Source organism: Diorhabda sublineata, chromosome 6, assembly GCF_026230105.1.
Source record: "Diorhabda sublineata isolate icDioSubl1.1 chromosome 6, icDioSubl1.1, whole genome shotgun sequence".
Lineage (NCBI taxonomy): Eukaryota > Metazoa > Arthropoda > Insecta > Coleoptera > Chrysomelidae > Diorhabda > Diorhabda sublineata.
The window spans coordinates 26378243-26393376 of NC_079479.1; the positions used below are offsets into that span (position 1 = coordinate 26378243).

The window sequence follows — 15134 nt, forward strand, 5'->3', positions numbered from 1 at the left end:
GGCTTTGTGTTTAAAACTACATGCTGACAAAACTTGACACAATGTTTCTAAACCGGTATGATTGTATTCTGGATAATCTGCTACCTTTTTTTTGTATTACTTCTAATGTCGCAATTTCTATTATAAACTATAAATTGTCCTACGTATAAAATCTTGAGTAGCTGTGTCAACTGATTTCAGTTCTTCTTTACATATTTTTCGGTTCTGTGAATTATCTACATCAACCCCTTTCGTGACTAATCGATAAATGGAAAATTTATTTACTCTAGTTAATTCAGCAATTCTTATTATGATTACATTATCAGAATATATTTAAAATAACTTTCTGTGTTTGTATATCTAAATCTTTATTATTAAATTCATACCTGTCTTTATTCTCACCACACTGTGCAATTTCATTGTCTTCATTCGTCCATGGTCTAAAAACGCTGTGTTTCTATTTATTTAAAGAAATTTATGAATTAAATGAATTTCACCAAGCTATGCTACTGCTTATCGTAGACTGTCTGGCAGGAAGATTTCGAAAAAATTGTGTACATTCCACCAATAGAAATGCATTTATATACGATTCAATTTTTTCATTGGTAAACAGTGGAGATGATGAATTTGGACACACATTCATCAAGTCCACGTGGACTGACGGTTTGTTAGATATTTACTGAATTTTATACGAGGAGTAAGCATTATTTTTCATTTCTTAACTTGGTATGAGTGCCGTGCGTATTTATGAAATATTGATCGTTCCTCGTATAACTGTCTTCTGCAATATTGGAAGAACTATAACCACTACACATAAATATGCTTAAATATTTGTTTATATAACTACTATAACCCTTTTTTGAGTAATTTCTATTCCACCACCATTTCTTTGTTTCTTATATACTTCTTCATTTTCAATTTAACTTTATGTAAAGGTTCCTGCAAGCTTGAACGATGTCATGTATTGTTCATAGCTAACACAGAATTCATCGTTGATAAATTTTATGAAAAAATCAACAGCATTTCCTTGTTCGATCTCATCCAATATCAATGATGATCTTAGATCCAGTGAACAAACATTTTATATGTGTCTGACGAGCATTCGCAACTCCTACAAAAAATGTCATATTCGTCCATGAAAGCATATTTTCTATGATTCTTTTCACAAAAGAGTTCTAAATCTCTCAACAATTTGTCTCATTTAATGTCCGGCAAAGCCTCGTCTTCATTAATGTCTACCAAAAGTTTTTCCAAATGAAATTAATACACTTTACTTTGGATCAGTTCTTAGTATATTTAAATGGATTTCCTCCTTTCCTCTAAAGTCTATGTGGTGGTTGTTTTTCAAACTTTGTTCACATTTGTACACTAAACGTTGAATAGGACTATTAAACTATACATTTAACAATAAAATTTTTATATGCAAGGTTAACTTACAACATCTTCTCAATTCAGCAGGTTTTTTATCATAATATTGCCTGTATAAAATGTGAGAAACTTTATTAAATTCTGCTTGAAATAATTAATAATAAACAAGTTATACCGTTACTTTTTAAAAGTAACTGCGGCAGCTCGGCATGCGAAGAGAGAGAAACTGAAGACTGAGATCACGCATAATGAAGAATTGGTTAACAAAATCGGAACGAAGCGGAAGTGATACTATACCAGGGAAAATGTTTATTAAATGAATCCTTGATTTCCGGTAGAATATCGATCTAGAATCAAACAGGAAGAGAATTTCTATATTTAATTATATTAGGTTTCCTTAGTATTATATTTCACTAGGGTTGATTCTAACCTTTAAAATATGCCACGAAAATATATTTCTACAAAATATTTTTTGTGATACATTTGATTTTAAAATGTTTGAATGCTGCCTACACTCAATCGCATCCGCTTAAACCAATTCTGGAACTTATATCGTAAAAACATGGTCTTCAACAACAGCTATTTGATGCTAATATTCATGGGAGCTAGTATGAGGAATCTATGAGTCTAGTATGAGTCGCCTCTATCTATCTGTAAGTTTCCATGATAGTCTTCCCTTTTATGCCTTGTCGAAGAGATATGCCTTTCCTAAAATCATAAATCCAGGTGCGTTCACATTGACGACGCTGGTGAGCGTCGAGCGATGCCGATTTTGCCCTGTTCAAATTGGTTAAGTGTCGTTTTAGTTATTTTCTAGCTTTCGATCCAAAAGGACGTAATGAATTTGGTATCCAAACGATTATTACTTATAGAAAGTACACGACTGCGAAGGCTAGTTTTAAATAAAAGCAAAAAAATACAAGGCGTTCATGAACTTCGCAGTGATCCAATAAGATTTTTTCAGTTTTTAAGATTATCAGTGGAAACGTTTGATTACATTCTGGGAAAAATCAAGCATCGACTAAAAAAAAACAATTAATTTTAAAAAGCCTATTTCTCCGCCAAAAAGGTTGCATTTCACACTAAGGTAAGAGTTATGTATGTTTATGATATGTTTATAGTAAATACAATAAAACGAAAAAAAAGAGCAATGCTTATAACTGGTAGTGGATGTTTTGCAATCCACAATTCCTGAAGAATTTGTTCCTAAAGCATATCGTGGAGACACTGAATACCCTTGCTGGTTTTGTTGAGGACCAAAATTTCTCTGTTTTTTTTTTGTTTGGAGAGTATCTATCATAACATTTTGAAGACGTGCCCTCACTTGAAGCTTTTTCAAGGAATCAAATTCCGAAAAATATGGTAATAAGCTCACCAGAAGCTGATAATCCGGATTATTCATTAAATCGTCTCATTTTTATGTTGATCATTCTTCAACAGTTCAAATTTTTCTTTTTCAATTTCTAAGTAAGTTTCGAATTCAGTTTGTTCTCTTTTCTTTTTTCGCGAGTTTATCAGAGTGTCAGTAGATCATGTAGGTTTCGTATTTTGAAAAGTTGTAGAAGAATCCGCAGGTGAAACTGGTAATGTAAGAGTAACATCACTATCAGTTTCTGTATCGCTGCTTTTAGTTGCTAGCGCTGAGTTACCCAAATGTCCCTGCATAATACTTGGAGCTAAAACGTCTTTCGTAAACTGCATCATAACCTAACCTAACTCACGATCAAAAATCTCATTTTGCGACGTAATTTTATTAAAGCTAGAACGTATAGATTGGTCGCACTTCGACTGCATCTGAATAAAAATATAAACGTGAACGCACTACGAAGGCGATGCGGCTCAAAAAACGAACAAGATCGAAGCTCGAGCGGCGCGATGCGTTGCATTGCGTGACGTTAATCGGTGGTTTTTTACGATGTGAACACATTCATTTAAAGTCTATAGCCAGAAATACTTTTTAACACCGCTGGCATCGCGGCATCGCTCGACGCTCACCGCTTGAGCGTCGCCAATGTGAACGCACACTAGGTCTTCATGGATGATTACCATTTTTGCACAAATTTGCTTTATTTAAACGCCACCTATTAAAAGGCAGCCCTCGTAGTCTAGATCTAGAAGTATCATTCGAAATAAATACAAAAATTTATTTACACAGTTTCGAATGTTAAATTGAAATGTCGATGCATACAATGAATAATAAATTATCAAAAGTGAATAAATTGACCTCTTCGATATCAATTGTAAAATGTTGGTGAAGCTACACAGTACAATTGTTATAGTGTTTTGTTTTTCTCAATTGAAATGGACAACGGGGTTTGGACTGGGCCCTTGCCCCAAAATTGAAAACACTAGGACTATTAATACAACAAAAGTAAGAAGTAATCAATTTTTTAGAGCTAGAATGCCTTTACTTTTCATAATATATCACTTTTGAAACCAAATGAAAATCGCATACTATTGATTCGAATATTCATGAGAGAACTTTTATTATAGCAAATACATCAAGTATAAAATTATTTCATTGCTAATCACATACCATTTTTTATATTTAGGGTACCATATATATCGCGACTCAAAGGATCTATGTCTTTCATTTTCTTGTTGGGATACTAGGGATACTAAATATTTATAATCTCACCCATCTTCAAAAGTTCAGAATGTGGATCGGTTGTAGCTACCAGATATCTTCGTTTTCGTCCTGTGCGCCAAGGAATCTATTGTATCCATACCTTCTTTTTTAATACTTCATACATTTACCTCTTTTCACTTCCTTCTCCAATGATTTCTTTATTGGTCTTCAAATAATACTACAAAAGGGATTAGATTCTATGAAGAGTTTTTCTGTCTTCAATCCTTAGCGAGTCACTTTCGTTTGCCTCAACTCTAGTGTATCCCGGATATTTTATTCTTCCTGCCTAGCTGGTTTTACTTGCCCTGGCATTCCCAAACCAGTTTGGATTTTATGACATTGAAGCTTATGATTCTAATGATTGCTATCGGAGAGAATGATGATTTCTTGTTTGAGATTGAACTGGACTACTTGAAAAATGATAATGTGTTGCCAATACTTTTAGAGTGGTTCCAGTTCTGTTTGCTATTTCGGAGTCATCCGTATACAATTTAATGGCATTTTGAGGGCAATACAGCTGCGTCAGTTCAAGGTCGAACAATTTTCAACGTCTTGGTGTTAGTTGAATGGTTAAATTACTTCGTTGGTACTATGTCGATGCTTTTAGGTTGTAGGGGAAACGTTAAACTAGAATGTTTATTAATTACTAAATAAGTACTAACTTATTATTTTGACACAGTTTTTAGATTCAATCATTTATTGGCGTTTTATGTGTTGATTACCATTACCATTGAATGTAAATTAGTTATTTCCTTTTGTAGTATAATACAGTTCATACGTATTTAAACTGAAAGTTTGGAATAATAATAGCAAAAACAACCCACGCTAATAATTGTTTAAAAAATTAAATTATTATCTCAAAATAGTAGCTCGATGAGAACCAGGCCATAATAAAAAAGTAGTTAAAGTGTTTTCCCAAATCTTCCGGTGATCTTTTATTTAAAAAATATCTTTTCGTATTCAATTTGATGGAAATGTGCTGGGACATCAAAAAATTGTTTTCAATATTCATTTTGATATGAGATCCATTAAGTAAAATAGCTAAATACGATAATATTTATCCGCAATTTATGAAACGAACATAAATATTGGATTTCAGTTGACCGGTCACTGGTTTGAAATAGAGAGATCCTTTTATTTAATGGAATTAATTAGCACTTGCGTAACTTTGGACTTAAACGAAAACGCAAGAGGTCGTTTCGATGTTAGTGTTAATACCAGAAGTGCCTGGTAAGTATCATAAAATTTATTCACATTAACACAAAGTCTTTAGGTATAATTAACAACATGATGTGGCTCTGAAATCTCTGTAACGAATCTATGATCTTCTATCTAAAATTACCAATACTGAGTGAGCGTTTAAAGATGATAGATCCTCCTCTAAAATTTATTGAATGTCTTCTATTAATAGTTACATAATCAAAATCCGGACTCGTGAAAATTATATTACTATATTCTTGTACATTCGAGCATGTTTTATTGCTAATTTTAACCTGGTCAGCTGAAGAGTAGTGTCAACTTTGATTCTAATTTCAACATTTCTCACGAATTGTGAAGTTATTCTTAAATTTCGAGCTTCAGGTAACTCTTGTAGAAGCTTTTTTGTCGTTATATGTCTTTTTCGGCAACTACTTGGAACACATTTGACATCTTGATGAAAGCGGTCTCCGTGGTCACCACTTAAACCGTCCATATTTAGGTGGGAATGTGTTCAAGGACATACTACATCCCCAGGAGTTACCCAAAAAGTTTTCAGTAACTTTGACCAACGTTATCCAAGCCTTTTCTTTCTTTTTCATTTAAGGTGGCAATGGAAGTCGGATCTTTAAACAATTTTTAGACATCGGGTTCAACAAATGCACCTTTCTTCGTTTTAGCGTTACTTAAAGAAAGAAATTGTTGCTTTGAAAATTTGATGTAACATTCCAGGTGGTTATTCGCAATTGTTGTCGCTTCAAAAATCGTTTTTTTTAACTTTGCCGGGTCGTTATAAGTTTAATCAGTCCTATCCGAGGCTACTTTCTTCGTTCTCTGAGCAAATGGCTGTTTTACATGAGGTAGGTAGCTAGCCTTGCCTCACAACCCTCCTCTTTTATCCGGGCTTGGGACCGGCAACATGGTGGCTGAGCTACTCAATCCGCATAACGGCCTTACTGGCAGAATAAGGAGCAATGAAATTAGAAGAATGTGTGACGTTCCAGATATAGTGAGATAAGCCAGAACTAGAAGAAGAGCATGGAGAGATCATGTCAATAGAATGGACGACGATCGACTAGCGAAGTTTGCAAAGGAAGAGAGACCCAATACAAGTAGACCGCCTGGAAGACCACCAAAGCGCTGGTATGAGAGCTGATCCTCGGAGTCACAACTTAGGCTGTCTCTTTGAAAACACAAGACATAGTCTTAAAATAAAAAGAAGAAGAAGAAAATTTGAAACCAGTTTCATCCTTGTCTATGGCTTTTACAAAATTCTTGAATAACCCTAATTTTATGTGCAAAGATGATAATACTATCTTTTCGAGGTTAACTGAAAGTTTCTTCTTCATATTTTTTTGTCCAGGAACGTAAACAGTTCTGAGTAGCCTTCATGTTTTCAAGCAATGTTCATTTCTCTCTCGGCTGCTTCACTAGCATAAAAAGCAGTCAGTTTGTAGTACTAAAGTCGAAAAAAAATTTTCAAATCTGCACAAACTAACTATTGCTGCCTGCTCTATTCTATCTATCTAGTTTTATATTCTTTCTTTCAAATGAGCTCCATAAGCTAAAGGAAATATTGGACGTTGGAATTCTGTTATGGAGCATTACAGCCTTTAGACTGAACTTTGAGGAATCAATGAAAAGTCTCAATTTCTCTTACCTACTAACTCAGTTTTATCATCAAGATCTCAATGTCATTACAGTACACTAAATCTTTCTCTTTCCCTAGAAAATAAATCAACACAACGCGGTAATTTTAACTCCTTTTAAATCTTGAATTTAACATTTCAGTTTTTTCTTTGGGCAAATCTAAATCTCTTGTGAGATCTTTAGGCTCCAATTGATTAATCAAATGCGGTGCTTGAGAACTGACAGTAGCTATAAATTCCGTTTCAATTTCTTCGTTTTCAGAATTACTTAAACTTTCTTCAACTCCATAAACTAGAGAAGGCACATGCACTTCCTCCGCGTATTTTATCGCTTGCTCCGATTTCCTTGGAAACTAAAATAACAGTCGCTTATGTAATTGGTAAATTCACGCCATGTCACTGGTAAACTAAAAGGCATTGCTGAATATTGTCCCTTAAACCAACCGGTTAAATTTCTGTGATATTAGATACAACAGATGTCTGGCACCCTATATTTATCTTGGTTGCGAATATCCAGGTTGAAATATGCACGTTAGCACTTCTTAATTAAAGGTATAGTGTAGCTTTTTTGGCTTATAAGTATATATTCATCGTAAATATATCAAAATAAGTCAGAACAATTAATGCATTTGCACGATTCAGTAGACCACTAACTTCCAAAGGTGCTTTTGAGGCGCTACCAATAAAATGCTCAACAGATTTGGTTCGAGTATTTTTGAATGTTTTCTAGTGTAATTATTCCAACAATTTAGTTAGATTCATATATTGCTGTTTTTATGGGTGATGGGATACTTTTTTGACAAATTATATATTGATGCAAAATATTCGGAAGTGTGTAAATGACGTGAAAATGATGCTGTGACATAAATTTATTTATGATTTCGCAGCTTTAAATGCATATAACTCAGAAACTTTGGATACATGAGAAAATTTTTTTATGTTCCTGCATCACTTTCACATCATAATTATACAGGGTGATGTATAACGCAAAAATGAACAAACAACGTCCTTATTTTTTAAAAAAACTCAATTTGTACGTTAATTTTATTGCTTTTTTTATTTTCAGGACTGGTATTTTTTCTATTAGCGAAGGAATCGCCATTCCTACGAAAGTAGATCCCACGTTGTACTTGTATAAAGTAAACAGCAGATTACCAAGACTGATTAATAGATATCTACCAGGAACAGGTTTCTATAAAGTACTAAAAACTGATTACAACAATTATCTGGTTGTTTATTCTTGTACCAATTATCAAATTATTCATTTAGGTAACTTATATTTTCATTATTTCTACCGCAAAAAATAAGTTCATGCGACAATATTGGATTCTTTGAAAATAATTTGTTGTGTTGTCATGTTTTATTCAATGGCAAATAAGCATCACAAATAAAACTAAAAAGAATCAAAGCAAACATCATTATAGAAAAACTAAAAATTTGAACTTTATACAGAATACCAAATACCAATTTCGAACATTGGAGACATCTCGTATATTTAATTGAAATACTTTTAAAAATATTTGTTTCATTCAATTACAAAAAAACCTCATATAAATTATTATTGAATAATTTTCACCAATTGGTGTCATTAAATTAGTTGATAAATAAGCTCCTTTAGTTTCCAGGAATATATTTTCCTCAATCATCTTAATTTTTTTGCTTTCATTAAGATTCTTCATGTACGGAATTCAAATATCAGTCACGATCGTATCAAATCATTTATATCATTTAGTGGAACTCGAAACGAATTGGAAATGTCCTCTCTGTCTGTCGGCAATTTATTGGCGGCATAATTTTATTATTAACTCTATAAAAATAACAATAATCCTGACTTATTGAGTCATTTTGTGCAATTTCATACTAAATATCATATATAACATGTTCATATAAAAATTGATAATTTTATTTAGTTGTAAAGTCGTTTTTGTGAGTTTTGTTGAGAACAAAGTTATGAAGAAAATCTCTATTCAACTTGAACGTTTCTAAATACAACTACTCAGTGGACGATTAAATTTAGTAGGAGAATGTTTACCTTCACAGGAATTGAAAAATACCTAAATCTGTTTTACAATGAGAAACATGTTTAATGGCATTGATTAATACATGGTTGAAGAACTGAAAAGTGTTCTCTGAAAATCGCCGAGATCCCTAACCTTCACCATTCGATCTTTCAGCATTGCCTCTTCCATCTTCGCAATTATTTCGTCCAGAACGTTTATTGGCGTTGAATAATACATGTTTCGGAAAACTTAGACTTCCCTTCATTTTTTGTCATTTCTCCATTTAGATCAATGCGTTTTTGTATGCGTTGTACCATATTTTTTGCCTGAGATTCACCAGGAAGATAACTGGAGGTGAACTCTAAAAATGTTGTGTATGCAGGATTTAATGACATCAGGAATCATCTCGCCGTGATCCCTAACCTTCACCCTTCGATCTTTCAGTATTGCTTGGTCCATTTTCGCAATCACTTCGCTTGAAAACGATTGCCGGCCAAAAGGTTGGATGTTTACACGTCCGTCTTTGAATTCTCTGCACTATATTGCGCACTAAAATACTTTTTCCCTTACAATTCAAATAATATGAAATCAATATCCATCGGATGAACTTTTTTTACACAGAAAAAATGAATTACAGAGCATAATTCTCATCTGGCGTGAGAATCAAATGGAAGCGCCATCTTTTACGGCTCCTAAGGCAAGAATGAGCATTGCAGACAGCTCGCCGACGTGGGATCTGAGTGGAGGTGTGCCTGGTTAGATGCCAATCTCGCAAAATACCACTAAGCAGCATTCCTAGGGTCATCTACTCCATTTTATAAAATGGAGTAGATGTTCTAATTCACATTTCATTTATAACTTCATTTCTGAATGAGTGGTGACATGGGGTTTGATTTTTCTACGACATTTTCTTTGAAAGTGTCTATTCAGTGATCTCAAAATTGATTTCTGTACTTTCTAATGATTTTAAATGGCGAGCTCTGGTTTTCTACTGCTTTCTTGTAACCTCAATATACCACGAACGATCTCCAAGAGTCAAAACCTCACTATTAAAACGATTAAATCAACTCTGTACCGTACCCTCATTGCGTCTTCCTTGTTGCCACTGATGCTCTAAACTTTTGTTTCCAATTATGTCTTAACAATACAGAAATTTCATATACTTCGCACTCCTTAGACATCCCTTTATATTGTATAAATAGATACTGAGCAATAATTTCGGAGACATATGATAGTCAGCTTGTAGGAAATGATCTAATCTAATTGATCTAAAATTTCAATAAAAGCCTTCTTGCAGAGGGTTTAGGTTATGTAGCTACTCGTATATAACGAAGAAATGGTAGAAAACTGTGGAATTGGGCCTAAACTTCACATTAAACTCATTTTCATTCTCACCATAAATCAATTTTTGTAGTGTACAGGGTGCTCCGGGACTTGTTGCAAAAAATTCGGGAGTCGATGATGCTAGAAATATCCTGTGATATAAAAACATTCTCATATGACCTCTCGTTTCTAAGTTATAGCCTTTGAAGCTGCGGAATCAGAAGGCCAGGGCCGGCTCATGTTCAATGGTAAAAAATCCGTAATTTTTATCTAAAGATAGCAAAAATAAGTTGTTCAATCGATTTTCTAACAAAAAGGTACTCTTTGTTTAACTCGATAAAATTTATGGTTTGGGAGATATTTAGATTTTTAGATCGTTGTACATGCCAAGGCAACCGTTCGCCATTCTGAAAAAAATTATAACAAATTGTAATTATTTTTTAAAAATACTTACAGGAGGTATTGAAACACAATCAAACATTTCTAATTAAACTGTAACACTGTCGAACATAATGATATTTCAGGGAACGCTCTACCAAAAAAGGTGAAGGACAACAACGAACACTAGTTTCAGAGAAAAATGTATAAGAAGCAGTTGACGCTGATCCCACAGCTAGCGTACGCAAAATGTTACTACAATTTAATGCATCAATGACTACTAATCATAGGAATCTTCAGGAGCAACTTCTTTACCACTTCCAGAGAGTGCATGTCAAGTAGAGGATTATCAAAGAAGACTGTTCCACGCTCCTTGGTTTATAGATAAACAACGAGCCTGAATGTTCAACAAAACTTAAGATTTCTCGTGATTTTTAACCCATGTTATGTGATATTTATCTAAATATTCGCGTAGACATTCACGATGAAGCTCCTCCCAACTTCTTAAATGAAAAAGAAAATTTCATTTTTGCTATCTTAGATTATACAAGTTGTCCCTGAAAAAATCAACCTCACTACATCGATATACGTAATTATTCATTAGAAATTCATAATGCTCGAATGTATAATTTGGAAAATATACTCAAAAAAATAAGTTCTGATTTCGCAATTCTCTAGGCCTATAACTCAGAAATGAGGGATCGCATGAGAATTGTCACAGCATCATTTTTACGCGGAACACCCTGTATATTTCTATGCTATTTCTATTCCAGATATGATATGGATATGGGGCAGAAAAAATGAAATAGATGCAGAACTGAGATCAGATCTATACGCTCTATTGAATAAATATGATATTGATACTGAAAGACTCATACTTTCGAAAAGTAACAATTGCACTGATGAATATTACGACGATCTGGATTATTACTATTAATTTAATTATTCATATCAATTTTAATGTGAAATAATACTTTTAATAAACGTTAATGTTCTTATTAATAATTTGTTTTACCTAAAATTGAAGCTTTAATAAAATTATTTCGATTAAATATAATTGAATTTTTGGTGGATTCACATTGTTAAAAATATGGCGAAGGAGCGGAGACAACATAAGCGTACCAAAAAGAAGGTCATATAATATCTATATATTATATAATAAAACTAAGTCGATAAAATGTGCGTGCCGATAAAACTTAAAAAGGAGTCCCGACACGATAAAGGGACTTATGTGGTGTGATAGCCCTTTATCCCTCCTCGAACAAGAAAGTTCCCGTTTTAATCTAAAGGGCATGTTTTTAAAGATATAAGGGACTTTCCGACCCTTCAACTTGGAAATTAAGTCCAGTGGCGCCATCTGTTATCGAATATTTGAACTTCGTTCAAGACAACTATGGAGACTATACACTCCAATAGTCATAGTGTATAGTCTCCATAGTTGTGAGCCATTGCAGCATGTGTAGTAGTGGCGCGAAATTTAAAATTCCAATTTCAATAAAATCTTAAATTTCATTTGTTACTATTATAAAGTTGTTAAATTTTGTGTATTTATACGTCATTATTTAACGTATATTTTGGAGTTAAAGCGACATAATTTTAGTTATCCAAATTAGTTCTCAAAATATTTAAAAATTTAGGTTTTTAAATTTCGCGCCTTTACTACATACGCTACCACTACAGAAGCTAGAACGTTCCCGTTTTAATCTAAAGGGCGTGTTTCTAAAGATATAAGGAACTTTCCAACCCTACAACTTGGAAATTAAGTATAGTGGCGCCATCTGTTATCGAATATTTGAACTTCATTCAGGACAACGATTGTTTGGGTTGCATTTCCAAAAGCGTTGCGAGCAATTGTAGCATGTGTAGTAGTGGCGCGAAATTTAAAATTCCAATTTCAATAAAGTCTTAAATTTAATTTGTTGCTATAATAAAACTGACCAAACGACCGGCCTCATTGAACTTAATAGTGATTTCTGTAATATAGCCACTACTGAAGACGAACTAATCGACAAAATTTATCCAAATATTATTCAGAACTATACTAATGCAGAGTGGTTATTTCAAAGAGCAATTTTGGCTACTAAAAATAATATTGTTGACGATATCAATTTTAATATTCTAAAGAAAATACCTGGTGAAGAGAAAATATATAAATCGATCGACACGATGGTATCCATTGAAGAAAGTGTCAACTTCCCCACTGAATTTCTAAACTCTTTACAAGTACCAGGAATGCCATTACACTGCCTTCGTCTGAAAATTGGAACTCCAATCATACTACTCAGAAATCTCAACTCCCCAAAATTATGTAATGGAACTAGAATGATCGTAAAACAGCTATCGAATAATATCATTGAAGCTGAACTTATTTCTGGAAAGACCAAAGGACAGACAGTATTTATACCTAGAATACCTCTGATCTCTTCGGAATTGCCATTTCAATTTAAAAGACTGCAGTTTCCAATAAAATTAGCCTTTAGTTTTACAATTAACAAAGCGCAAGGACAAACTTTAAAATATTGTGGCATTAACCTCAAAGAATCCTGCTTCTCTCACGGTCAGCTATATGTAGCTTGCTCAAGAGTAGGAAATCCAAAAAATTTATGTATATATACTCCGGACAATAAAATGAAAAATGTTGTTTATAAACAAGTATTGTAAATAATGAGAAAACGTTTACAATAAACTTTTTTTCTTACTTTTTACGTCATAGTTTATTTTTTTATTTCGACTCTACCACGTCATCTCATATCAACTCCCGGGCGAAGCCGGCTTTTTTAGCTAGTAATAATATAAATCTCGGCAACACAAATTTAGTTTAGACACCTGCCAATTGTGACGCTAGTGTAATAAAAATATGTCATTACCGTCATTGCCAATAAGTCATCAATTTCTGAATTCCAGCCACATTTCCTTCAGATTTCGGTTCACAGGTAGGTGATATTATCAGAAATGTAATTTAGTAAGAGCCGAGAGAGCACTGAAGATGACCAGCTCCCAGGTCGCCCTGTGACTGTTTCAACTCCGGAAACAGTTACCAAAATCAACCAAATTGTGCATGCAGATCATCGAATGATCTACCGGATGATTGCTGAGGCTGTAAACAAAAGCTCTTGCATCAACGGGTCTACTCAGATTTCTTTGAAAGGCTAGAAAAAGATCTGCTTTGAAAGGGACCCGTTTTGAGTCGATGAAAGCGGTAAAGCAAAATAACGGCAGAGTTTCTAAAGGCCCTCACCAAAGAAGACTTCCAGCAATATTTCGATCAATGGAAAAAACGTATGGAAAGGTGTTTGGCGAGAGGGGTGTATATTGAAGGGGAGCCTTCGAATGTAGAATAATTTTTATAATAAAACCCTTTTTCGTAGCTAATATCGTTATTTAATAACCAGACCTCGGATATGAAAGGAAAGATAAACATTTTTTTCGATTTGCTAAATGCTTTCCTGATCTTGTTCTAAATGAGCAAAATTTTGAAAAAAAAGTGAAGTACAACTCCAAATAATCGCTTGCGTGGAAATCATTTTCTGGAAAGTAATTTTACAAATTTCAATAGAAAACATTTGAGGTATGAAGCTTCTTCACTAGTGATAGATTTTTCAAGTGAATATTCAGATTCCATTGTTAGGAAATGTAGTTTTGACAAAGAAAAATCGATTTTTTTAATTGTAGCTGGAATCGTCAAGAATAATTCAACACCTAGGCAAATGGTTATGTATCAAGTTCATCGGAATACAATAAAAATATCAAAATTGTGAAACGAAGTCTAACGAATAACGAAGAGAAGTTGTAGGCATTGCTGAAGATTTATGAAATTGGAACATTTGAATATATAGAAGAAAATTCAAATAATGTAATGATTAAGAAATGATTAATTCAAAGTTAGTAGACAAGGTACAGGAAATCAATACAGGATAAAACTTTTGCACTTTTATGTAGAAAAGAATTATTTTCAGTTGCCTTCAGTTTTAGCACTGAAAGGAATGTTGTCAAGAATACCTTGTGAAACTGGTATCAATGGTATTATCATAGAACAGTTGAAGCTCCAAGTGAATAAAATGAATGAACTTGATCGCCATTGTGTATGATTACTTGATTACTTTCTCTTTCTACAGACCTTCATTATAAAAACCAAAAAGTTCTGTTATGGTGATATGTTGATCTGGGACACCTTTGAAGGAAATACTAGTTGGCTGACCATGCACTAGTTTTTTACTAGTGGAATAAGGAAGAATTGGAAGCAAGTAATTGACTATTATTTTACATCACATACGAGGATGTATTGATATTTAGTTAGCCTAGACCAGTTCCATGCATAAACAAAATATTGCGTTACCATAGCAACGAAAAATTGCTGCAAAATGGATCCCCAAATGTTTGAATGTTGACCAAAAGGGTGCAAGGGTAGAAGCATCGCGTTCGATATGTGCTCGATTTGAAAACGATGTAGACTTCTTAAACCGAATTGTTACTATGGATAAGACTCGGGTACATTTCTACGATCCAAAAACAAAGCTACAATCGATGGAGTGGCGACATTCTGCTGCTCCAAGACCAAAGAAGTTTCGTGTCGAAAAATCTGCTGGAAAAGTGCTTGCTTCAGTTTTTTGA

The 15134-nt window shown here is 33.5% G+C and overlaps 1 protein-coding gene across 1 annotated transcript; it reads left to right on the plus strand.

The window, feature by feature from the left end:
* The first annotated feature begins 3589 nt into the window (after positions 1-3589).
* LOC130445333 (apolipoprotein D-like) lies at positions 3590-11525 on the plus strand. The gene is made up of 4 exons (XM_056780906.1): positions 3590-3718; positions 5076-5206; positions 7889-8091; positions 11297-11525. Exons 1-4 carry the CDS (start codon positions 3593-3595, stop codon positions 11458-11460), a joined length of 624 nt encoding a protein of 207 aa, XP_056636884.1. The 5' UTR covers positions 3590-3592; the 3' UTR covers positions 11461-11525.
* Positions 11526-15134: the final 3609 nt, after the last annotated feature.